General features: G+C 38.8%; 1 protein-coding gene across 1 annotated transcript in view; it reads left to right on the plus strand.

Moving 5' to 3' along the window:
* INPP5F (inositol polyphosphate-5-phosphatase F) overlaps positions 1-26,447 on the plus strand; it is a 90,855-nt gene that overhangs the window by 29,777 nt on the left and 34,631 nt on the right. The window contains exon 3 of the mRNA XM_068548664.1: positions 9,978-10,114. Within this exon, the coding sequence (XP_068404765.1) occupies positions 9,978-10,114 (137 nt within the window). The remainder of the gene's footprint in view (positions 1-9,977; positions 10,115-26,447) is intronic.

Raw genomic sequence — 26,447 nt, forward strand, 5'->3', positions numbered from 1 at the left:
ATACCTCTTAACTGGCAGATTTTTATATCCTCAGGCAGAGAGAAACTTTAGAGGCAAGCCAGCTTGCCTCTTCTGTTTCACGATCGTTCCATTTTCTAGTTATAAATGAATTTGTTCTTAAACTCTAGTTGTTTCCCTCAGTGATCCCTATGGCAGTGATATTAAAAGTTTTTTTGCTCCATAAAGAGAAGAGGCTTATTAAGGTAAGATTGACTGACTGACTGTATGGGCCAGCTATAAACGTTCTTCCCATATTTATTTCCTCCTTTATATTCTTATTGAACATTTTGAAGTGATTACAATCAAATTATTATCAGGTCTAATTGTGTTTAAGAAAGAAGATTCTTGGTTCTTGGCTATCAGGTTTGTTACAGCCGGTAGGCTTGGGTCCCTTCACGCACAGGGGCCAATCACCTCCAACCTTGAAGCATACTTATGTCACCCTCCAAAGCAGTAATTTATCTTCATGATGATAAACCTTCATCATAAATAAAAATCCCAATTATATTTAGTATGCCTGGGTTTAATAGGTAGGAAAGTATGTAATATATTAACATTTTAAATAAACATGTAAGAAAACATCTTAGCACTTCAGGAAGATAAAGATATAGTTATCTGGAAAATGTACTTTTTATTTTTAATTTTTATAATGTTGACTTTTAAAATTTTTATTTTTTTTAATTTATTTTTGGCTGCGTTGGGTCTTCGTTGCTGTGCACGGGCTTTCTCTAGTTGCAGCGAGCGGGGTCTACTCTTCGTTGCAGTGCGCGGGCTTCTCATTGTGGTGGCTTCTCTTGTTGCGGAGCACGGGCTCTAGGCGCGCGGGCTTCAGTAGTTGTGGCTGGCAGGCTCTAGAGCGCAGGCTCAGTAGTTGTGGCACACGGGCTTAGTTGCTCCGCGACATGTGGGATCTTCCCTCACCAGGGCTCGAACCTGTGTCCCGTGCACTGGCAGGCGGATTCTTAACCACTGTGCCACCAGGGAAGTCCCCACTTTTTATTTTTTGTTTGGCCGCACCATGTGGCTTGTGGGATCTCAGTTCCCCAACCAGGGATTGAACTCATGCCCTCAGCAGTGAAAGCGTGGAGTCCTAACCAGGACTGCCAGGGAACTCCCTGGAAAATGTACTTTTATATAGAAACTCATTTTGCCCATTGATACTCTATAAGTTAGACTTTTATAGTTTTCTAGGACTATTATAAATGGAAAAGACTTTACATTTTTATGGCGTATAATAGATTATTTCATTTTATGGCAGGTCATTATTAGGGATTTTATTATTAGGATGAATTTAAATTCATAGGTTAAGCTGAAGATGCTTCTGATTCCACCATTTGGTGCCTTTGAAATGGAGCCTAATAAGTGTACCTCTTGCCCTAGATGCTGTCCTTATGAGTCACTGTCAGTTTTCTATATACCCAGACTTAGAAAACTTTAGTAGGCAACAGAGCAACCCATCAAGAAACACTGAGTAGCTACTATGCTTGGAAGATGAACAAATTAATAATTGGCTCTTTGGTCACTGAGAGTATTAGAAGCCCAATATGATGTACTTTGAAAAAAATAGCTCTGGTGTGCTGGTCCTGTTACTTGTATTTCTACTTACCTGATGTATAATGGTGTACGTTGCTCCCTGAAATATATTCAAAGATGTATACTGCTCTATTTCCATTAGGAAAAGAAAGCATTTTTCTTAATGTAGTTTTAAAAAATAGAAATAACCTTATATATAAAGCAAAAAATTATATTAAACATACCATGAATCCATATCTTTTAGTAGAAATTTAAATTCATGCATAAGTTTGCATAAAACCTATAGACTTATGCTCATATTCATTTAAAAGTACTAAATGGCCAATTAATAGCTTATGCAATAGGTATCAATGAAGTAGGTTTTATGCACACATTGGACTGAATTTAAATTCCTACCAAAGATTTGTTTAAAAAAAAAAAGCAGGAGCCTTCAAATTGGAACATAATTTATCTTGAGATAAGCCGTTAAGACATTACCCAATTATTAGAGCTCTTAAAATGCATAGTGTGTTAATATATTATATAATGGATCATTTAAAGATGCTTCGTACATTTTAAAAAATGAGATCAAGAGAAACTAGACAGATTGTTTCTGACAGCAAGAGACTAGCAGTATTTGAAGAGATAATAGCCAAGAATTTTCTAAAACCAACTATAAATACAAGTCACAATGTCAAGAAATACTTTGAACTGCAAGGGAAAAAATACAAAGAAAACCACACTTAGGCACCTTGTAGTAAAACTGATGAAAACTAGAGACAAAGAAAACATCCTAAAGCAGCCAGAGAAAAACCACACATTAAATTCAAGGGCATTCAATCAGCCTTGATAGGAACAATGGAAGCTGGAAGACAGTGGAATGCTGCCTTCAAAGTGCCTGTCTAGAATTTTATACCTTCAAAAATTAAGGAAAAAAAGACATTTTGAGCCAAACAAACTGAAAGAATTTGTCATCAGCAGTATCTGCACTAAAAGAAATACTAAGAATTCTTCAGGTAAAAGGAACCTGATTCCAGATGGGAGTGTGGAGTTGTAGGAAGGAGTGAAGTTCAATGGAAAGAGTAAATGTGTTGGTAAATTTAAATAAAGTTGGCTTTATATGAGGTTTAAAATTAACGCAGAATGAAAACACACAACAATAATAGTAACAATAGTGAGCTAGAAAGGGCTGGTGTTCTAAGGTCCTTTCACTGTCCAGGAACTGGCAAAAATACTAATTTACATTAGGCTTTTGTAAGTTAGGGCTCGTATTATCAGACCCTACAATATAACCACTAATAGCATAATAAAAGATTGTAAAAACCTAATAAAGGGGGAAATGGAATAATAATAATTTTAACACTTAATAATCCAAAAGAAGGCAAGAAAAGAAAGCATGTAGAACAGGTGGGACAAATGGTAAGACGGTAGAATGATTCTTAAGTTTATCAACAATTACGTTACATACGAATGGACTTAGTACTCAGTTAAAAAACAAAGCTTTTCATAATGGAAAAACAATAAAATTCATCTACAAGCTGCTTTTAGGACAAATACCTTAGGTATATGTATATGTATATAGAATGGTCCAAAGTAAAAGGATAGAAAAAAAGAGAAACCAAGCAAATGCTAACCTACTGAAAAATAATGTCTATCCCAATATCAAAACAGGCTTTAAGGCAAGAAGCATAAAGAGATATACATTTCAAAAATAGCAAAAGTTCAAGTCACCAGAAAGATATAGCAATTTTAAATTTGTACGCACCTAAGCCTTAAAATATAAAAAGAGCAATGAGTCATTTGGCTTAAATTTATTAGTTAGACTGTCAACTTGAAACGGCAGAGAAACGTATGAGTATTCTTATTATCAGCTTGACAGAGAAGAAAGGAAAGGTGAGCCAACTATAATCCCCTTTCCTAATTCTCTTTTTTCCTTCTTACCAACACATCTCCATTCTCTGATTCATCTGGTGCAAATGCAGACTCTGAGCATTTATTAGAGGTGTAATCTACAGACGCTCTTCAACAATTTAAATATTTGTTATTTGAATATTATGTTACAACTTTGGAGTATGTAGTAACCACCTGGGTTAGTATTTATTGGCATACGGATATAATTATAAATTCTATTGTGCTGATTTCGAGTGTTAAGGCAGCAGGGTTTTCTCTGCTTTGTCATTTCCCAGCTTCTCCTGGTGGACGCTCCAGGTGACGTGGACCTAGGAGAGGTGAAGGAAGTGCTTTGTCCTCAAGAATATAGTCTGCAGGATCAGGGCAAGCTAAAGGAGGAAAACACATGAGAGTCATTATCAGACCCACCTTCTTTTTTATTTTTGCCTTTGGTCATAACATGAATGTTTATAGAGAGACACAGAGAAACTGGAAAGTGTCCAAAAGAGCAGTGAAAACAGAACCTTTGTATGCTACAGAAGTAAATAAATAAGTTTTTTTTTCTCTAAAAGAATTAAGTCTTAAAAAAAAAATCCCGCTGAACCAGTTCAAATCAGAACCAGTCTTTGGAAAAGGTGAGCCAGAAGAAAAAAATCAGAAAAGCAAAATCATTTTCACGCAAATATTTCATTCACTTCAAGTGTCTGGCCCACAGAATATGTACTGCCTATGTATTTCTATCACTAGGGGCTCTTTTAGTTGAATCTCACTTAACCTCTTTGCCAGATTAACCAACATGCCTCACTGCCTCTGCAGAGTCTGTTGGTAGATGCATTGGATGCTCTGAAGGCCGGTGGAGACTAGGTAGGAAGCCCTCTCTCTTCTGGTGGATCGTGTTTATTTCCAATCCTGTTCATACTTGTTTTACTCGATATTGTAATTACATAATTAAATAAGCCCATCAACTATGAGTATTGATACAAAAAGAAAGACTTCCTGTTTCTATGAAGGCTAAACTGAATGCTTTGGAAAGACTAGATAAAGTTGTGTTGCATCAAAACAACAACAACAAAAAAGGTAAATTACACCACCAAATACTTATTAGGGGCTCATTCTCAAAGAATGTGGGAACTCAGTTCCCCGACCAGGGATCATTGAAGCCGTGCCCCATGTAATGGAAGCGCAGAGTCCTAACCACGGGACCGCCAGGGAATTCCCTAAATTATGTATGTTTAAAAGGTCATTGTTAAACTCTCAAGTAAGATTAAAAGGACTAATGCCAACAATGGTAACCAATTGCTCTCCATCTCTGCTAGTCTCCTTATATGAGAGAACTCACAAGGTGGGGTTTGGATTAGATTTAAAGAATTGCCATGGAGTGGGGAACAATGGTCAAAGGGAACATTAATTGTATATGTAATGTTTACATTTTTAAACAAATGGAATGTATTCCTTTACTTCCTATCGAATTAACATTAATAAAAATGAAAAGGATTGCTAGACATTCATTGTTGGATCAAATGCTTATCTTTTCTATATGTCAGTAGGATGGATAGCCATGTTGAGAAATATGTAAGATGCAGTACTTCCTGGAGGTGAGGTCATGAGTAGGGAGAAAAGAGTTTCATCCAATTTTAGAAAAAAAAAAATTGTTTTTTTAATGAAAATCTTTATCCTGCCATTACTTATCCTCTTTTAACTGAGTCAGTTATTGTATAGGGCAAGCAATTGAATCTTTTCCAGGACTATTGTTTTAGTTTGCCCTAACTGGTCATGCTTTTCAAGATAATCACTTCCTAATCAGTTTTCTTATCTTGCTGGGGAAGTCAGATTTTCCTGTCTGTCTTTTCCTGAAGGAGTCAGGGTTACAAAATTGACCTTTTTTCCCATTGTAAAATGTTTAAAAAGTTGAAAAAACATCTTTATGCCGAAAGACCTTGCTAGACTAAATTACCTTTGACACATGGTTGTACCGCATATCCAGATTTCAGTGTGGCAGCTTTAATTGAGCCAAGTTTCTTTTCCTGGTGGGTGATAAAAATTAATGCAGTAACCTGCATTTGTGCTTTTAAAAACTTTATTACAAAATTATGCCTGACTGGATACTGGGATTGCTAAACAGTAGTAATGGTATATATCAATACGTTTACATTTTTCTTGGCTTAAAGCACAAACTAGAGAAAATATATTTGGATCATTTAACCCTGTAACTAACATGCTCATTCTTGCCGAACTTCCAGGCTTCTATGTGTTTATTATTGTGTTTTGTTTCACCTAAGGCAAAATAGTTACAGGAATACATATTGCTATTTCTCATGAGGTTTTTCGTTTGTTTTGTTTTGTTTTCTCGGGTCAGCCTAGAAATATCTTAGCGTCCAATTCAAATTTTTCATTTTCTTTCCATTATGATTTTAATTGTTCCTTTCAACACTATTTCAAATACCTGTGTCTCTGTGTTTGGCAGGAAATATACTTTTTAGTTTTTTTCTTTCTTTCTTTCTTTCTTTCTTTCTTTCTTTCTTTCTTTCTTTCTTTCTTTCTTTCTTATTTATTTATTTATTTATTTATTTATTTATTTATTTATTTATTTATTTATTTATTTATGGCTGCGTTGGGTCTTCATTGCTGAGTGCTGGCTTTCTCTAGTTGCGGTGAGCGGGGGCTACTCTTCCTTGTGGTGCGTGGGCTTCTCATTGCGGTGGCTTCTCTTGTTGTGAAGCATGGTTTCTAGGTGCGTGGGCTTCAGTAGTTGTGGCACGGGGGCTCAGTAGTTGTGGCTCACGGGCTCTAGAGTACAGGCTCAGTAGTTGTGGCGCATGGGCTCTGTTGCTCCACGGCATGTGAAAATCTTCTCGGACCAGGGCTTGAACCCGTGTCTCCTGCATTGGCAGGCGGATTCTTAACCACTGCGCCACTAGGGAAGCCTACTTTTTAGTTTTTTAATTCTCTGCTCTGGTAGGTAAGACTCCTAACAAGTTCTTTTGTTCTTTAGAAGGAGGTTTTTTTAAAAAAAGATTGAGACGTAGTTCACACACCATAAAATTCACTCTTTTAAATTACAATTCAGTGGTGTTTAGTATCATCATAAGGTTGTACAACCATCACCACTATCTAATTCCAGGACATTTTCATCATCCCACCTTACTTAGATTATAACTAGTAAATGTCGATTTCCTTATCTATCTTACTCTTAGTTTTTTCATTTTGATCAGTGTGTAAGACTAAAAACAGTAAGACAGGAAACTGTATATTAAAAGATTTATGAGATGTTAACCCAGTGCAATTTGTAGAGCTGGTTGGAAGTCAACTACAAAAAGACATTTTTATTCATGGTCCCCACACTCCCGGCATCTAAATTATTTCAAAGCAGATTCCAGATATTTTTCTGCAGATACTTCAGTATGTATTTCAACACGAATTATTGACACACCATGCTTTCCCCCTCTTTATTATCATTTACTAGATGCCCGTATTTACGTGGGTCTGTGTCTGTCTTCTCTGTTCTTTTCTAGTATTCATTTGTCCATTCTTGTACTGGCTCCACGTTGTTTTATTTACCATAGGTTTATCATGTTTTGCTACCTGGTAAACATTAGCTCTTAGTAATAATGACAGGAATTATAAAAATTATCTAGTCCTCATAGATACTCTCTGAAATAGGTGGTTTTATCCCATTCTACAGATGAGAAAACCAAGAACTGGAGCAGTTAAGTATTAAGCTGAAGTACATGATAAATAAATGAGGCAGCTAAAATTTGAGTCTGAGTTCTGACCTCGAAGTCCAGAACACTGAGGCTTCTCTGAAAAGGGAAAGCTACTGTTTACAAAATTTTTTCTCTTTTGTTTGAGATCATTTACATTGTATTTTCGCAGATTTAGTCTTCATTATAATCCCTCAGGCATATTGAACTTAAGTCTATAATTTTTTTTATAGAAGCACCTCAGTTTTTCACAGTTTCTGTGTATGAGTAGCTAGCTAAACTCTAAAAATATGCATATTTTATTTTTAAATGTATTTGGGTTTGTAAGTTGAATATCAGTATTGACAATACCAATGTTTTTGTGGAAAAAAGCATGCCTTTGGTTTCCCAAGTGAGTCTATGTGTGGGGTAAAACCTCTGTGTTTGAAATTTAATATTTTTATATTTTTGGTACTATACCATTAGATGGCTTATTGGAAAGACTTTTATTACGTGTGATTGTGCACATTGTGTTTTTGTCATTGCTGTAATTTCTTAAAATCGCAGTTCTTAATGTTAATATGAAAGCAAGAAGGCATAAACTGGGAAGAGGGCTTCCTAATGTTGGCTTGTCTGATCATCTGCCAACACTAAATTGTTCAGTGTGAAATAGAAATTATTCCTGTGAGGTTAAGAGACCTGTGGTAAGAATTTCTTTTTATTCAGCAGACTGTATTAGCGTTCAACAGTTTATTATGTATTATGTGCTTTATTTATTTTGTGTTAGGTTTATTGTGGTTAGGTGCTTGGTAACCGTAATCTATGCCTGACGTACTTCCCAGCACATGGTAGGTCCTTGGTTAAAGTTTAATGATATTAATGAAATGACCTGCAAAAGCCTTGAAACTTTGGAGTAGATTTCCACCCTATTTTATAAAGAATTATGAAATGTTTCCAAATTCTTGCATTTATGAAATGCTTTAAGCACATGTCCAGAGCACTTTCCCTAAAATGAGAGTTGACTAATATTTGGGGGAAAAATGCGGGAAATTAAAATACTATATATCTTTTTAAAAAATATTTTTTCATGAGGGGAATATATATCCATCATGCTATTTTACTATAGTAAGAAATTCCTGAAACACTGTTTCAATTATTTTTATTTTTGGTACTAATTAGGTAGTATTTTTAAAGGGTGTAGCCTCATAAAATGAAAAATTGCTTTTGGATGCTGTCTTTCATTGACCATTTCTCAGTTAAATAGAAATCTTTTGTGAGAAGTAGAAATTTGGATTGGAAAGATAACTATTGGGCCTCTAGGTGTTTTCTTTCCTTTCTTTCTTGTAATTATTAAATATTTCTTTCATTTGTTTTACACCCCTCCCCCACTTTCTTCAATATATTTACTTATTTGCTCAGTCCTAGTGTACACATAAAGTAGTTTTGGAATTGCTAACTCATACCCTTCTGAAAAATAATTCACTAACCAGAGTACAATATTGTATACAGTTCTTTTTGTCTTTATCCTTGCAAATACTGTTTTCCAAAGTTATTTAGATTAGTTTTTCTTCCTTATCTCCTACATTATGGTTACGTTTTCCATTTGTAACAGAGTTGGGTTACTCTTTGCATTTTGTTTTGGGTTCCCTCCACATTCTGGTTAATTTGAACTACTTGTTTTTGAGGGGATGTGAAACATTACCATGATTTTAAGAGTCAGAACTAAGTGAAAGGGTGTACTTGGAGAGATGTCATCCCCCTTATCCCTTTTATCCCATTCCTGTTTTCTCTTCCTTCCATGTCATTTCCACCTACCCCTTGTTCAGTAACCAATCTCATTAATTTCTAATTTCTCTTTCCTCTTTTTTTTTTTGTACAAATGAGCAGCTATGTGCATATTTTCTCATCTTTCTTACAGAAAGGGTGGCACACTCTAGATACTCTTTTGTGCTTTGATTTAATACTATATCTTATTATATAATACCCTTATTGTATATTAATAATATCCAGTTTATCCCCTTAATATATCTAGGAATCACTTCTTATCAGTTTATAGAACGCTTCTAATTCTTTTTTTTACAGCTGCATAGTACTCTACTGCATAGATGTGCCATAGTTTATTCAGCCATTCTCCTGTGTCTGGGCATTCTAGTTGTTTCCAGTATTTTACAGTTGTAAACTGCTGAAATGAATAGATTTGAGTATGTGTACTTTTGTGTTGTTGAGGTGTGTCTTCAAGGTAAATTCACAAGAGTGGGATTGCTAGGTTAAAAGGTAAGTGTGTATGTTTTATTATTAGTTATCACAAAATTTCCCTCCAGAAAAGTTGTGTGCATTTGTGTTCCCACCAGCACTATGAGAGTGCCTGGTTCCCACAGCCTGGCCAGCGAATGTGCTGTCATACTTTTTTATTATCCCCAAGCTGATGGGTGAGAATGGTATTGCAACATTTAAATTTACATCTCCATTGAACATCTTTTCATACATTTAAGGGTCATTTTTATATCTTTGTTGTGCTCTAAAAGGTACCAGTCCACGGCCTGTTAGGAACCAGGCCACGCAACAGGGTGAGCGGGGGAGGGGAGGAGGGGGGAGCAGGTAAAGCTTCATCTGCCGCTCCCCATCGCTTGCATTACTGCTTGAACCATTGCTCGCGTTGCTACCTGAACCGTCCCCCCCACCGCTCACATTACCACCTGAACCACACCCCACCCCACCTTGGGCGTGGAAAAATGGTCTTCCACAAAACCAGTCCCCCTGGTGCCTAAAAGGTTGGGGACTGCTGCTTTAAAGGGTTGTATCTTTTGCACACTGTGTTTGATTATTCACCTTCAGCTTGCCGGGACAGTACCACTTTATAGAAGCCAGACATTAAATATGACTTTTCTCTTTCAGATCTACCATGGTGGCTTATTTTAATTCGGCAGAAAGCTTTGGTGGGCAAACTTCCAGGAGACCATGAGGTCTGTAAAGTTACCAAAATTGCTGTGCTATCACTTTCTGAAATGGAACCTCAGGATCTTGAGCTAGAGGTAAGGTAAAGTCTCAGGAAATTTTATGGAAACTTGATATAGATGTAATGGCAACTATGGGGATTTGGTTTAATAGACCAGAATCATAGAGTTGTAGAGCTGGATAATATCTTTAGAGTAATTTAATCCTATGGTTTTCAAATCTCACTTTGGTAGTGGAACCTTTGTTTTAAAATCTGTGAAATCCAGTATATAAAATGCATAGAAACCAGAGCTGCTTTTGTTGAGGTAGTGATGGGAGAAGAGGGGTTCCTTGGGGCCCTGCCTACTTGGCTTCTGCTGGAAGGCCACCTTCTGTTTCTAGGGATCCCTAAGACTCTGCATAGCACAGTTCAAAAACTGGTTTGGGGTAGGGGAAGTCAAGAAGGTGATATTTAACTTTTATTATATCTTTTATCTATATTTCTTGAAATTTTTCTCAGGCCATATTTCTCTTGTAGTTTTTTTTTAAGTTTTTTTTTTTTCTCCTTTTTCATTTCTAATTTTATTGATTTGAGTCCTCTCCCTCTTTTTCTTGATGAGTCTGGCTAATGGTTTATCCATTTTGTGTATCTTCTCGAAGAACCAGCTTTTAGTTTTATTGATCTTTGCTGTTGTTTTCTTTATTTCTATTTCATTTATTTCTGCTCTGATCTTTATGATTTCTTTTCTTCTGCTAACTTTTGGTTTTGTTTGTTCTTCTTTCTCTAGTTCCTTTAGGTGTAAGGTTAGATTGTTTATTTGAGATTCTTCTTGTTTCTTGAGGTAGGCTTGTATAGCTCTAAACTTCCCTCTTAGAACAGCTTTTGCTGCATCCCATAGGTTTTGGATCGTCATGTTTTCATTGTAATTTGTCTCTAGGTATTTTTTGATTTCCTCTTTGATTTCTTCAGTGATCTCTTGGTTATTTAGTAATGTATTGTTTAGCCTCCATGTGTTTGTGTTTTTTACGTTTTTCTCCCTGTAATTCATTTCTAATCTCATAGTGTTGTGGTCAGAAAACATGCTTGATATGATTTCAATTTTCTTAAATTTACTGAGGCTTGATTTGTGACCGAAGATGTGATCTATCCTGGAGAATGTTCTGTGTGCACTTGAGAAGAAAGTGTAATCTGCTGTTTTTGGATGGAATGTCCTATAAATATCAATTAAATCTGTCTGGTCTATTGTGTCATTTAAAGCTTCTGTTTCCTTATTTTCATTTTGGATGATCTGTCCATTGGTGTAAGTGAGGTGTTAAAGTCCCCCACTATTATTGTGTTACTGTCGATTTCCTCTTTTATAGCTGTTAGCAGTTGCCTTATGTATTGAGGTGCTCCTATGTTGGGTGCATATATATTTATAATTGTCATATCTTCTTCTTGGATTGATCCCTTGATCATTATGTAGTGTCCTTCCTTGTCTCTTGTAACATTCTTTATTTTAAAGTCTATTTTATCTGATATGAGTATTGCTACTCCAGCTTTCTTTTGATTTCCATTTGCATGGAATATCTTTTTCCATCCCCTCACTTTCAGTCTGTATGTGTCCCTAGATCTGAAGTGGGTCTCTTGTAGACAGCATATAGATGGGTCTTGTTTTTGTATCCATTCAGCCAGTCTATGTCTTTTGGTTGGAGCATTTAATCCATTCACGTTTAAGGTAATTATCGATATGTATGTTCCTATTACCATTTTCTTAATTGTTTTGGGTTTGTTTTTGTAGGTCCTTTTCTTCTCTTGTGTTTCCCACTTAGAGAAGTTCCTTTAGCATTTGTTGTAGAGCTGGTTTGGTGGTGCTGAATTCTCTTAGCTTTTGCTTGTCTGTAAAGCTTTTGATTTCTCCATTGAATCTGAATGAGATCCTTGCCGGGTAGAGTAATCTTGGTTGTAGGTTCTTCCTTTTCATCACTTTAAGTATATCATGCTACCCCCTTCTGGCTTGTAGAGCTTCTGCTGAGAAATCAGCTGTTAACCTTATGGGAGTTCCCTTGTATGTTATTTGTCATTTTTCCCTTTCTGCTTTCAATAATTTTTCTTTGTCTTTAGTTTTTGCCACTTTGATTACTGTGTGTCTCGGCGTGTTTCTCCTTGGGTTTATCCTGCCTGGGACTCTCTGCGCTTCCTGGACTTGGGTGGCTATTTCCTTTCCCATGTTAGGGAAGTTTTCAACTATAATCTCTTCAAATATTTTCTCTGGTCCTTTCTCTCTCTCTTCTCCTTCTGGGACCCCTATAATGCGAATGTTGTTGTGTTTAATGTTGTCCCAGAGGTCTCTTAGGCTGTCTTCATTTCTTTTCATTCTTTATTCTTTAGTCTGTTCTGCAGCAGTGAATTCCACCATTCTGTCTTCCAAGTCACTTATCCGTTCTTCTGCCTCAGTTATTCTGCTATTGATTCCTTCTAGTGTATTTTTCATTTCAGTTATTGTATTGTTCATCTGTTTGTTTGTTCTTTAATTCTTCTAGGTCTTTGTTAAACATTGCTTGCATCTTCTCGATCTTTGCCTCCATTCTTTTTCCGAGGTCCTGGATCATCTTCACTATCATTATTCTGAATTCTTTTTCTGGAAAGTTGCCTGTCATCTCCACTTCATTTAGTTGTTTTCCTGGGGTTTTATCTTGTTCCTTCATCTGGTACCTAGCCCTGTGCCTTTTCATCTTGTCTGTCTTTCTGTGAATGTGGTTTTTGTTCCACAGGCTGCAGGATTGTAGTTTTTCTTCCTTCTGCTGTCTGCCCTCTGGTGGATGAGGCTATCTAAGAGGCTTGTGCAAGTTTCCTGATGGGAGGGACTCTTTTTTTTTTTTTTTTTTAAAGAAAGAAAACCCACTGATCTTGCAAGACTTTTTCATTTTCCAAGAGGAAAGCAAGCCTACAAATAGAGTGACTTAGGGCCAAGACAATGAGATTGCCCAGGGCCAGTGTTTGTCTCCACACTGTGCCTCACCACCGCCTGGCAGAAGTAACCCATGAAAGCATTTGTGTCATGTCTGCTGTCGGTGTGGGGATGTGGCATCTAGGGATGTCATCACTCTGTCATAGTCCTAGCCTATTTGGTCACTATGTGATGTGCCAGACAGGCCCTGAGGGTTAAAGGATTATCATACTTAATCCTTTGGACTGTCCTATAAAGTAGGCACTGTCACAGTCCATGTTGTACAGGTGAAGAAAGAAGGCTTGGCAAGGAATTAATCACAGCTGACACGTGGTGGTGTCCAGACCTGGACTCAGGCCGTCTGATCCTGTATCACTCTGCTGAGCTTGCCTCCCTGTTACCTGAACAGCAGGTAACAGGTAACATAGTTCCCACTGCCCCACAACTCAAATACGTGTTTTTCTAGCCTGAGTTCTTAGGAAGGAAGTTTGGGGACAGGGTTAAATTGTTTAAAAAAATAAGTACAGGGATACCTCAGAGACATTGTGGGTTTGGTTGCAGACCACTGCAATAAAGCAAATATCATGATAATGTGATTCACATGAATCTTTTTGTTTCCCAAGCATATAAAAGTTATGTTTATACTATGGTCTATTAAGTGTGCAAGGACATTATGCCTAAAAAAATAATGTACATACCTTAATTTTAAAATACCATTGCTAAAAAAATGCTAACCACCATCTGAGTTTTCAGTGAGTCAGTCTTTTTGCAATAACATCAAAGATCACTGATTACAGATCACCATAACAAATATAATAATGATGAGAAAGTTTGAAATCTTGTGAAAATTACCAAAATGTGACACAGAGACATGAAGTGAGCAAATGCTGTTGGAAAATCCCGCCAATAGACTTGTTTGACGCAAACCTTTAATTTGTTAAAAAAACAAACAAAAAAACAATATCTGCGAAGCACAGTAAAATGGGCATGCCTGTGACAATATAGTTATTTTTATGCTTCAGGTTTTGCTGGAAGTTTGACAATCTAATTTTAAGAAACCAGCATTAAAATGAACTTAGGAGGACATTGCTATTCTATTTGTTACAGGTATCAACAAGAGATTAGAGTACTTCTTGTTTCCTTTAATTGGTACTAGAGATGGAATACTATTACTATTGCTGATCTGAGACAAGTAACTTAGGTGGCAATTGGGCCTGTTAAAAGCAGGTATTGGCAGTTTTTGTTTGCATTTTATTTTAGTGAAGAACAGCCAGACTAAAAAAATTGTGTCAGTTTGCTAAGCCAATAAACTTGTGTCCTTTGGATGACTGCTGACAAATTGAAAGGTCAGTGTGGCTTCTTGTCACCAGCCTTTGCCTTGAGGGCGAGCACCCCTTGGGCAGCATGCTGGTTTGAGCAGTAAGCCTGGGGGCCCTGGCAGTTAGATTTAGAGCAAGAAACAGCTTATCCAGCACCTTGGTCACCTGCTAGTCATCAGTTTGCGCATCTGGTACTCCCAACCCTGGGGAAATGAGCTGTCCTCATCGGAGAACTGGAGCTGGACTTTCCAGGGAGGTTTTCTTATGCCCTTTGTGGCCACCAATCCGTAACATTTGAGATTAGTAGCTGACTGTTGTGTAAATGGCAGGGGTGGAGGGGGAGGAATCTTTAGGAAATAACATTTAATGGAATTTTAAGACACAAAAATGTGAATATGATGAAAGCTTTTAAAATGTCTTTATTCTGAAGACCTTTCCTTTTCTCTCTTGATACTCTTAAGTGAATGAGATTATCTTCAAATACAGGTGAAAATGAGATATTCCCCCACATAGCTGAGTATTTTTACAGCACAGTTGAACAGTCTGAGCTATGGCATTTGCCAGGGTACTAAAAGTACCGTCCACGTTAAGATTTGGAAATATGTAATGACCCTTGCTAATTAAGGGTAAACGTGATTATAGATAAAGTATTGCCAGATCCCATTTTAGTGATAGTTTGGCATGCCTTTCTCTCAAGAGAATAGAATTTTAGAAATTTGCATTTAAGCCTTTTTTCCCTTTCCTTTAATCCTATTTTATGGTAATGGAGCTTTACAGTGAACAATAGGAGGAAGGGAAAGAACAGCTATGTTGAAAATCACAAACTGTTTGCTTATTTTCTGACACATTAATTTAAATCTTTGGTATCTTTAATTCAATTTCCGTATAACTCCAGTTAAAAGGTGCATTTAGAAGCATGGTAATTTTTTTTTTTTTTTTTTGATTATACAGTAAATTGTAACTGAGGGGGAGGAAACCCCTCCACCCCCAATCCCTTAGAAATAATCATTGTCAATATTCTGGTGAGTTTTAATGGTTGTTTCCATTTGCCCCCAGCTCTTTGGAGGAGCAATATTACTTGCAAATTTTCAGAATAGTTTTTATTTTTTGCATCTTGGCGTATTTTTTCCTACTTAACTCCTATTATTTTTTAAAATTCCTATTATTTTTCATGGCCATACGTATCTTATGCACATAAGACTTTTTTAAACAAAACTGATTCTTGTGTCTTCTTAGTATGTTTTTGTAATTTGGACGTCTGTGTATCAATTTGAATACCCACTGCTCTCAGTCCTTCCCAGCAGGACCCTTGGACTCTTTAGTGTCGTCACTGTTCTCAGATTTTCTAGGGCCTCATCTGTCTTCTGTCATTGGAGCAGAAGCACTTTTATTTCAGGGTCGGGAATTAATAGAATTTCTAGTTTTCTACCCCAGTTGACTTTTTTTTTTTAACAGCTTTATTGGAGTAAAATTGCTTTACAGTTATGTGTTAGTTTCTGCTTTATAACAAAGTGAATCAGTGAATATATATACATATATCCTCATATCTCCTCCCTCTTGCATCTCCCTCCCACCCTCTCTATCCCATCCATCTAGGTGGTCACAAAGCGCCGAGCTGATCTCCCTATGCTCTGCAGCTGCTTCCAGATAGACTAGCTATCTGTTTTACATTTGGTAGTGTATATATGTCCATGCCACTCTCTCACTTTGTCCCAGCTTACCCTTCCCCCTCCCCGTGTCCTCAAGTCCATTCTGTATATCTGCATCTTTATTTCTGTCCTGCCCCTAGGTTCTTCAGAACCGTTTTTTTTGTTTTTAGATTCCATATGTATGTGTTAGCATACAGTATTTGTTTTTCTCTTTCTGACTTACTTCACTTTGTATGACAGACTCTAGGTCCATCCACCTCACTACAAATAACTCAGTTTTGTTTCTTTTTATGGCTGAGTAATATTCCATTGTATATATGTGCCACATCTTCTTTATCCATTCATCTGTCGATGGACACTTAGGTTGCTTCCATGTCCTGGCTATTGTAAATAGAGCTGCAGTGAACATTGTGGTACATGACTCTTTTTTTTTTTAATTTATTTATTTTATTATTATCATTATTTTTAAGCTGGTGGGGTTTTTTTTAAATTAATTAATTAATTTATTTATTTTTGGCTGTGTTGGGTCTTTGTTTCTGTGCGAGGGCTTTCTCTAGTTGCGGCGAGCGGGGGCCACTCTTCATCGTGGTGCACGGGCCTCTCACTGTCGCGGCCTCTCTTGTTGCAGAGCACAAGCTCCAGACGCTCAGGCTCAGTAGTTGTGGCTCACGGGCCTAGTTGCTCCGTGGCATGTGGGATCTTCCCAGACCAGGGCTCGAACCCGTATCCCCTGCATTGGCAGGCAGATTCTCAACCACTGCGCCACCAGGGAAGCCCCTGTTGCTAGTATTTTGTTGAGGATTTTTGCATCTGTGTTCATCAGTGATATTGGCCTGTAGTTTTCTTTCTTTGTGACATCTTTGTCTGGTTTTGGTATCAGGGTGATCGTGGCCTCGTAAAATGAGTTTGGGAGTGTTCCTCCCTCTGCTATATTTTGGAAGAGTTTGAGAAGGATAGGTGTTAGCTCTTCTGTAAATGTTTGATAGAATTCGCCTGTGAAGCCATCTGGTCCTGGACTTCTTTTTGTTGGAAGAGTTTTAATCACAGTCTCAATTTCAGTGCTTGTGATTGGTCTGTTTATATTTTCTATTTTTTCCTGGTTCAATCTCGGAAGGTTGTGCTTTTCTATGAATGTGTCCATTTCTTCCATGTTGTCCATTTTATTGGCATATAGTTGCTTGTAGTAATCTCTCATGAACCTTTATATTTCTGCAGTGTCAGTTGTTACTTCTCCTTTTTCATTTCTAATTGTATTGATTTGAGTCTTCTCCCTTTTTTTCTTGATGAGTCCGGCTAATGGTTTGTCAATTTTGTTTATCTTCTCAAAGAACCAGCTTTTAGTTTTATTGATCTTTGCTATTGTTTCCTTCATTTCTTTTTCATTTATTTCTGATCTGATCTTTATGATTTCTTTCCTTCTGCTAACTTTGGTTTTTTTTGTTCTTCTTTCTCGGATTGCTTTAGGTGTAAGATAGGTTGTTTATTTGAGATGTTCTTGTTTCTTGAGGTAGGATTGTATTGCTATAAACTTCCCTCTTAGAACTGCTTTTGCTGCATCCCATAGGATTTGGATCGTTGTGTTTTCATTGTCATTTGCTTCTGGGTATTTTCTGATTTCCTCTTTGATTTATTCAGTGATCTCTTGGTTATTAAGTAGTGTATTGTTTAGCCTCCATATGCTTGTATTTTTTTACAGATTTTTTCCTGTAATTGATATCTAGTCTCATAGCATTGTGGTCAGAAAAGATACTTGATATGATTTCAATTTTCTTAAATTTACCAAGGCTTGATTTGTGACCCAAGATATGATCTATCCTGGGGAATGTTCCATGAGCACTTGAGAAGAAAGTGTATTCTGTTGTTTTTGGATGGAATGTCCTATAAATATCAATTCAGTCCATCTTGTTTAATGTATCATTTAAAGCTTGTGTTTCCTTATTTATTTTCATTTTGGATGATCTGTCCATTGGTGAAAGTGGGGTGTTAAAGTCCCCTACTCTATTTGTGTTACTGTCGATTTCCCCTTTTATGGCTGTTAGTATTTGCCTTATGTATTGAGGTGCTCCTATGTTGGGTGCATAAATATTTACAATTGTTATATCTTCTTCTTGGATTGATCCCTTGGTCATTATGTAGTGTCCTTCTTTGTCTCTTGTAGTAGTCTTTGTTTTAAAGTCTATTTTGTCTGATATGAGAATTGCTACTCCAGCTTTCTTTTGATTTCCATTTGCATGGAATATCTTTTTCCATCCCCTCACTTTCAGTCTGTATGTGTCCCTAGGTCTGAAGTGGGTCTCTTGTAGACAGCATATAGGTGGGTCTTGTTTTTGTATCCATTCAGCCAGTCTGTGTCTTTTGGTTGGAGCATTTAATCCATTTACATTTAAGGTAATTATCAATATGTATGTTCCTATTACCATTTTTTAAGTTGTTTTGGGTTTGTTATTGTAGGTCTTTTCCTTGTGTTTCCTGCCTAGGGAGGTTCCTTTAGCATTTGTTGTAGAGCTGGTTTGGTGGTGCTGAATTCTCTTAGCTTTTCCTCATCTGTAAAGGTTTTAATTTCTCCATCAATTCTGAATGAGATCCTTGCTGGGTAGAGTAATCTTGGTTGTAGGTTTTTCCCTTTCATCACTTTAAGTATATCCTGCTACTCCCTTCTGGCTTGCAGAGTTTCTGTTGAAAGATCAGCTGTTAACCTTATGGGAATTCCCTTGTATGTTATTTGTTGTTTTTCCCTTGCTGCTTTTAATATTTTTTCTTTGTGTTTAATTTTTGATAGTTTGATTAATATGTGTCTTGGCGTTTTTCTCCTTTGATTTATCCTGTATGGGACTCTCTGTCCTTGCTGGACTTCATTGACTCTTTCCTTTCCCACATCAGGGAACTTTTCAACTATAATCTCTTCAAATATTTTCTCAGTCCCTTTCTGTTTCTCCCCTTCTTTTGGGGCCCCTTATAATGCAAATTTTGGTGCATTTAATGTTGTCCCGGAAGTCTCTACGACTGTCCTCAATTCTTTTCATTCTTTTTTCTTTATTCTGCTCTGCAGTAGTTATTTCCACTATTTTATCTTCCAGGTCACTTATCCATTCTTCCGCCTCAGTTATTCTGCTATTGATTCCTTCTAGAGAATTTTTAATTTCATTTATTGTGTTGTTCATCATTGTTTGTTTGCTCTTTAGTTCTTCTAGGTCCTTGTTAAAAGTTTCTTGTTTTTTCTCCATTCTGTTTCCAAGATTTTGGATCGTCTTTACTATCATTACTCTGAATTCTTTTTCAGGTAGAGTGCCTGTTTCCTCTTCGTTTGGTCTGGTGGGTTTTTACCTTGCTCCTTAATCTGCTGTGTGTTCCTCTGTCTTCTCATTTTGCTTAACTTACTGTGTTTGGGGTCTCCTTTTCACAGGCTGTAGGTTCATAGTTCCCGTTGTTTTGGTGTCTGTCCTCAGTGGCTAAGGTTGGTTCAGTGGGCTCTGTAGGCTTCCTGGTGGAGTGGACTAGTGCCTGTGTTGTGGTGGATGAGGCTGGATCTTGTCTTTCTGGTGGGCAAGACCACATCCGGTGGTGTGTTTTGGGGTGTCTGTGACATTATTATGATTTTAGGCAGCCTCTCTGCTAATGGGTGGGGTTGTGTTCCTGTCTTGCTAGTTGTTTGGCATAGGGTGTCCAGTACTGTAGCTTGCTGGTCGTTGAGTGGAGCTGGGTCTTAGCATTGAGATGGAGATCTCTGGGAGAGCTTTCACGTTTGATGTTACATGGAGCCGGGAGGTCTCTGGTGGACCAATGTCCTGAACTCAGCTCTCCCACCTCAGAGTCACAGGCCTGACACCCGGCTGGAGCACCAAGACCCTGTCAGCCACATGGCTCTTTTGGGAAGTCTGAGATCTTCTGCCAGCGTTCAGTAGGTGTTCTATAGGAGTTGTTCCACATGTAGTTGTATTTCTGATGTATTTGTGGGGAGGAAGGTGATCTCCACGTCTTACTCCTCCACCATCTTGAAGGTCCCCCCTGCCCCCCAGTTGACTTTTTGCTTTAGTTATATGGCTTGTTTGCCAGTTTTAAAAATAATTTTCATAGTATACAATTTATTCATTTAAAGCACATAATTTCAGTGGTTTTTAGTATATTCACTGTTTTGTAACTGTCACCACAATTAATGTAAAACATTTTCATGGCTCTAAAAATAACCCTGCACTCATTAGTAGTCACTCATTTCCCCCCAAACCCCAGGCAAATCCTAGGCAACCATTAATCTACTTTCTTTCTCTGTAAATTTGCCTATTCTGAATATTTCTGATAAATGGAATCATAAAATATGTGGCCTTTTGTGACTGGCTTCTTTTCTTTAGCACCATGTTTTCAAGGTTCATGCTTGTTGTAGCATGTGTCAACACTTAATTCCTTTTTATTTCATTGTATACCACATTTTATTTATCCATTCATCAGTTGATGGACATTTGGGTTGTTTTCACTTTGGGGCTGTTATGAGTAATACTGCTGTGAACACTGTGTATGAGTTTTTGAGTGGACACTTGTTTTCATTTCTCTTGGGAGAAAGAGAAATTCCATACCTAGGAATGGAATTGCTGGGTCATATAGTAACTGTGTCTAACCTCTTGAGGACCTGCCAGACTGTTTTTCAAAGCAATGTGCCATTAAAGAGAAAAAAAAAAAAAAGATCTAGGGACTTCCCTGGCAGTCCAGTGGTTAAGGCTCTGCACTTCCACTGCAGTGGGTGCGGGTTTGATCCCTGGTCGGGGAACTAAGATCCCGCATGCCGTGCAGCATGGCCAAAAAAAAAAAAAAAAAAAGAAGATCTATACAAGGGTATGAAGAATCTGTGGGTTTTAAATAAATGAGAACATAGATGTTCTTTCTTTTGAAAAAACATCCTTTAAAGTTTTATAGGCTTATGTTCCATATCTGCATATCTTATTTGCTGTATCTCATTGCCTTAATAGATAACTGTATCATTTTCCATATTTGGTTTCCCATTAGACATCTGTTTAAAATTTTAGCTCCAGATGGACATAGATAGCTACCAACCTTTAAAGTAAAATCATTTATTTTCCTTTTTCTATACAGCAGCAACAACATCAGCCCTTAATCTTGGTTGTGAAACGTAAGTTGCTAGAATAGTAGAAAAACTAGGGGAGCACTGTGGCGCTTGCAGTGGTGCTTTTCTTTTTGAGATGGTGTGTATCCATGTTGTGAGAAGTGCCTAAGCACATATTGCACAGAACTGGCTGGGCCTCTGGAAAAGGGAAGGTGATCCCACTGTCCACGCTATGTGTTGTAATCCCTAGAGCTCTGTCTAAACAAAGCATCTTAAGACTGGAAGGGATCCCAAGAAGTAGTTTTCTGTATTCCTATTTCTTGGTAGGTCTGAATTTAACCTATTTTAAAAGATAGTGGTCTATACTTTCTTTTCTAAAGTTAACTTTATATATGGAAGATTTTTAAATATTCATTGAAAATGTTTATGTTTAAAGTATTTTAAATTTCTATTTAGAAAACTCAGTGGTTTTTTTTGTTTTTTTTAAAATTTATTTATTTACTTACTTATTTATTTTTGGCTGCGTTGGGTCTTCGTTGCTGCGCGCAGGCTTCCTCTAGTTGCAGTGAGCGGGGGCTACTCTTCATTGCGGTGCGTGGGCTTCTCATTGTGGTGGCTTCTTTTGTTGCAGAGCACGGGCTCTAGGCGCACAGGCTTCAGTAGTTGTGGCACGTGGGCTCAGTAGTTGTGGCTTGCAGGCTCTAGAGCGCAGGCTCAGTAGCTGTGGCGCACGGGCTTAGTTGCTCCGCGGCATGTGGGATCTTCCCAGACCAGGGCTCGAACCCGTGTACCCTGCATTGGCAGGTGGATCCTTAACCACTGTGCCACCAGGGAAGTCCGAAAACTCAGTTTTAAGAGACAGAGATAGACTTCTGGATAAGATGGTGTGGTGACTTTGTGCTTTGTAATGCAGATCACAATCCTTATCTGAAATCTTTGGGGCTGTATTTGTTTTAGAATTCAGGTTTTGGGGGCTTTCTATAAGGTTATTCCATGTACTTGATATATGTGCAGTGAGTCTGGGACATTACCCTACCAGTTTACACATTCATACTTCTTAAAGAATCATATGAATATTCATTCTAAGGAAGGTAAATGATGACTATAAATTGCCTCATATCAGTTCAGGGATTATTTTGTCATTAGATGAGCTTGTAACAAACTTTTAAAAAACTTTCAGGTTTCAGAGTTTTTTGGATTTTGGAGTTAAGGGATATTGGGCCTATACCAACTCTGTTCCAAGCCCAGGAAGAGGATAGATTAAAAAGAAAGAGAGAAAAGAAAAGAAAAACAAGACATTGCCAGGCCTAGAGGGAAACTGCATCTTATTTTCATGGACCATAAATGGAATAGTGAATCAGACAGAGGCCTTCTAGTTTCTGCATCCATAAACAGGCAGTGGTGGATGGAGATTTGGTCCCTACACATTAAAGGGAACTAAAAGGGCTATATTGGAGATGGGGGTCTGGAGCCATGTTCAGTACTTTCAGCCTGGTGCTGGAGTGGGACCCCCCCACCCAGTTCATGAAAGGAGGCTGTTAGGTTATCTGTTCTAAGTGGGATAATTGTGCCGAAAAGAATTCTCTTGTCTCTTAAGCCAGTAGCACCTCCCTTGAGAAACAGTGGTCTTGGCAAAAGATAAGGATCTGAATTAACACAATGACAATCAGCATGAAGTAGCTGGGGTTGATAGGAGAGACTTTAGCAGGTAGAATAATGGAAGATGACTCCAAGGTTTCTTGCTTAAGTAATCCAGCGGGTGATGTAGTCATTGCCTGAGATACGGCATACCAGAGAAGGAACAAGACTTGCCAAACAGACGTTGGTCAGGTTTGGAGATGCTGAATTTGAGAGACTAGTGTCTCATTAGTGGGGAGATGTATTTTGGGGTCATGAGCTCAGAGCAAAAGAGTGGAGTTGGAAATGTAGAGTTAAACGTAATGGTAGTTAAAAATGAGGAAAGAGGATGAAATTTTCTTGGCAGAGCATGAAGAATGGGAAGAGAACTAAGGGTGGAACGTTGGGAGCCACCATTATCTTTAGAGATAGAGTTGCCAACAAAGAAGACAGAGAAGGAACAGTTGGAGGTGGGGGAAGAGCCCAAAGAGACGGGAGTCATAAGGGCCAGGTGACGAGATGGCAGAGAGTGATCATTAATGCCACATTCTTAGACAGGCATAAGGTTTGTCCTTTTCAGAGCGAGAGCGTCCTTGTTTAACTCTGAGCAGCTTCACTGGCCCTCACTCTTTGACCTACCCCAGTCAGACTGTAGTCCTCGCAGTTCCGGTGACTGTGACACTGTGCCCTGCTCACTCACGGAGATTTCAGGGTTGAGGGATGGATTTAAAAAGATCCTGGTAAACTTGAACAATGTTAAAAGGTGCTAGGAAAGGGGCTATTAGAGAGAGAGGTTGGAATAGAGGAGAGAGGGGGTGAATGACGGGGCAAGGTCCTGATCCTAGAGGAGACACAGTGGGAAACTGGCCTTGCAGAGAAAAACAACTCCCGTCCTTCTGAGAGTGAGGAGAGTGGGTGCAGACTCAGTGTGCTGCTGCAAGATTACTTTAGAATAGCTAGATGTTTAGAATCATCTTTGATATATTCCTGGGGGAAAGTCTTGCTGGCTTGAATGCTCTTAAGGAATAACTGTGTCTGACAGAGGCGTAATATCCTGTTTGAATATTAAAATTGCAACAATCTATAACTAGGTTTAAGGCATGTTTTCAGATTTTTTAAAGAAGGTGTTATTAATAGAACTAGATGATTACTAACACTCTGCGTAAAAATCACTAGCCAGCAATTGCTCAGTGCCGCAAGCAGCAGCAACAGCAGCAGGGGACTAACAGGAGAGCTCCTTTGCTGCCCCAATAATTCTGTACTAACCAAGGCTGGAGGGGTATGAGGTGTATTCATGGAAGAAGGGAAGTGATGGTTTTCTAGGCCTACTTTTATGCCCCATGTGTGAATCTGGAGGTTACCACTTACATTTGTAGCGTCAGAGCCCATCCATTCATTTAACAAAGGTTTTTTGAGACCTCCTGTACCAGGTACTGCTAAGGCCCTGGAGATATATGAGTCAGTAAAACAAAGATCTCTGCTATTATGGAACTTACATTATGGTGGGGGTGCGGCAGACAGTAAACATCAACATAAATATCTTATGTCATATGTTGGAAAGTAGTGAACACTATGGGAAATAAAAGTTGAGTGCAGTAAGGGTGGTGGGTGGAGCGCCCAGGAGTAGAGATTATGGTAAGATATCTGGGGAGAGGATGTCTGGGCTGAGAGAATAGCCAGAACACAGGCCCTGAGGTGGAAGTAGTCCTGGCTTGTTGAGGAACAGCAAGGAGGCTGATATGGGTGGAGTGGAGTAAGCAAGGGGAGGAGAGCCACAGGAGATGAAGGCAGAGGAGAGAAGATGAGGGTCTAGTTTTGAACATGATGAGCGTGAGGTACCTGATGGAAATCCAAGTGGAAACATTGGGATTTGTGATTCTAGAATTTTGGGGAAGAGCGGGCCTGGAAATGTACCGCTGGGAGGGCAGGGTTGGCATGTAGATGGTATTTAAAGCCATGAGACTGGATGAAATCGCTGAGGGAGTGCATGCAGATAGAGAAGGGGGTCAAGGACTGAACCTTGAGGTGCCAAGACATTAAGAAGTCAAATGGTCAGGAAGGAACCAGTAAAAGAGGAAAAGAGCGACCACTGGAAGCCAAGTAAGACAGTGTATCAGAGAAGATGAGGGAGAGATGAACTGTGTCAAATGCTCCTGAGCGGTTAAGATAAGGATCAGGAATCCACCACTGCATTTAGCCAAGTAGAGACCATTGGTCACACTGAAGATAAGGTTGAGGTGGAGTGGTGGGGCCCAAAGCCAAGCTGGAGTGGGCTGGGGAGAGAACGGGAGGAGAGGGATTGGAGGCAGTGAGGAGTACAAAGAAGTAGGACCCTAGCTGGCACAGGAGGAGTGTTAGAGGAGAGAAATATCAGTGTGTTTCAGGCAGAAAGAGGGGAGAGGAGAGAATTGCTGGAGCAACGTCCATGTGCTTGATTCTCTCTCCTTCCCCATTATCTCAAGATCTGGTTAGTTTTGCTTACTTGAAGGGAAATTAAGTTAACTTGGTTTTGGCAGGATGACTGTAGATTTTTTTTTACTTCACCTTTGGTTCCCTTGTCTTCACTGGTAGGCCAGGAGGAGTGTAAAGTTGTAATCGCGTTGTGAAACCCCTGTGAATAGAGTGTTTGGTAGCCATAGCTTTGAAAAGACGTAAAACCCATAAGATTGCAGTACATCTGAATTCTTCGTTCAGTTATCAGTCTCCACTTCCAATTTGATAAAACAGGAACAGCCCCCTTCCTTTTTTTTTTAAATTAATTAATTTACGTATTTATTTTTGGCTGCGTTGGGTCATCATTGCAGTGCGCGGGCTTCTCATTGCGGTGGCTTCTCTTGTTGCAGAGCATGGGCTCTAGGTGTATGGGCTTCAGTAGTTGTGGCATGCAGACTCAGTAGTTGTGGCACACGGGCTTAGTTGCTCTGCAGCATGTGGGATCCTCCGGGACCAGGGCTCGAACCCGTGTCCCCTGCATTGGCAGGAGGATTCCCAACCACTGTGCCACCAGGGAAGTCCAGCCCCCTAACTTTTTTTTTTTTTAATTAATTAATTAATTATTTATTTATTTTATGGCTGTGGTGGGTCTTCGTTTCTGTGCGAGGGCTTTCTCTAGTTGCGGCAAGGGGGGGCCACTCCTCATCGCGGTGCGCAGGCCTCTCGTTATCGCAGCCTCTCTCGTTGCGGAGCACAGGCTCCAGACGCGCAGGCTCAGTAGTTGTGGCTCACGGGCCTAGTTGCTCCGCGGCATGTGGGATCTTCCCAGACCAGGGCTCGAACCTGTGTCCCCTGCATTGGCAGGCAGATTCTCAACCACTGCGCCACCAGGGAAGCCCCAGCCCCCTAACTTTTAAAAAAAAATTTATAATCAAACCTCAAACCAAGGGACTTCCCTGGTGGTCCAGTGGTTAAGAATCTGTCTTGCAATGCAGAGGATGCCAGTTTGATCCCTGGTCGGGGAACTAAGATCCCACATGCCGCCGGACAACTGAGCCCGGGCGCCACAACTAGAGAGCCCTCACGCCACAACTACCGAACCCACTTGCTCTGCAACCCACACGCCTGCCACAAGTAATGAGCCTCTGCTCTCTGGAGCCCAAGCACCGTAATAAAAAAGATACTGTGTGCCGCAACTAAGAGCCCGATGCAGCCAAGAAATAAATAAATAAATAAATATTTTTAAAAACCCCACAATCTTGAACTAGTTTTTTCTCCTCATTAAGTTTTTTTATCCTGTTTATAATCGAGTAATAGTTATTTTGTACGTAAGACACTACTAATGATAACCATTTAGTAACTGTTAGCTCTTAACAGGAGTCTACCACTTAGCATAGCAATAAAACCAGTGTATTGAAAAAATGGAATTA

Source organism: Eschrichtius robustus, chromosome 7 (assembly GCF_028021215.1).
Source record: "Eschrichtius robustus isolate mEscRob2 chromosome 7, mEscRob2.pri, whole genome shotgun sequence".
NCBI classification, from domain to species: domain Eukaryota; kingdom Metazoa; phylum Chordata; class Mammalia; order Artiodactyla; family Eschrichtiidae; genus Eschrichtius; species Eschrichtius robustus.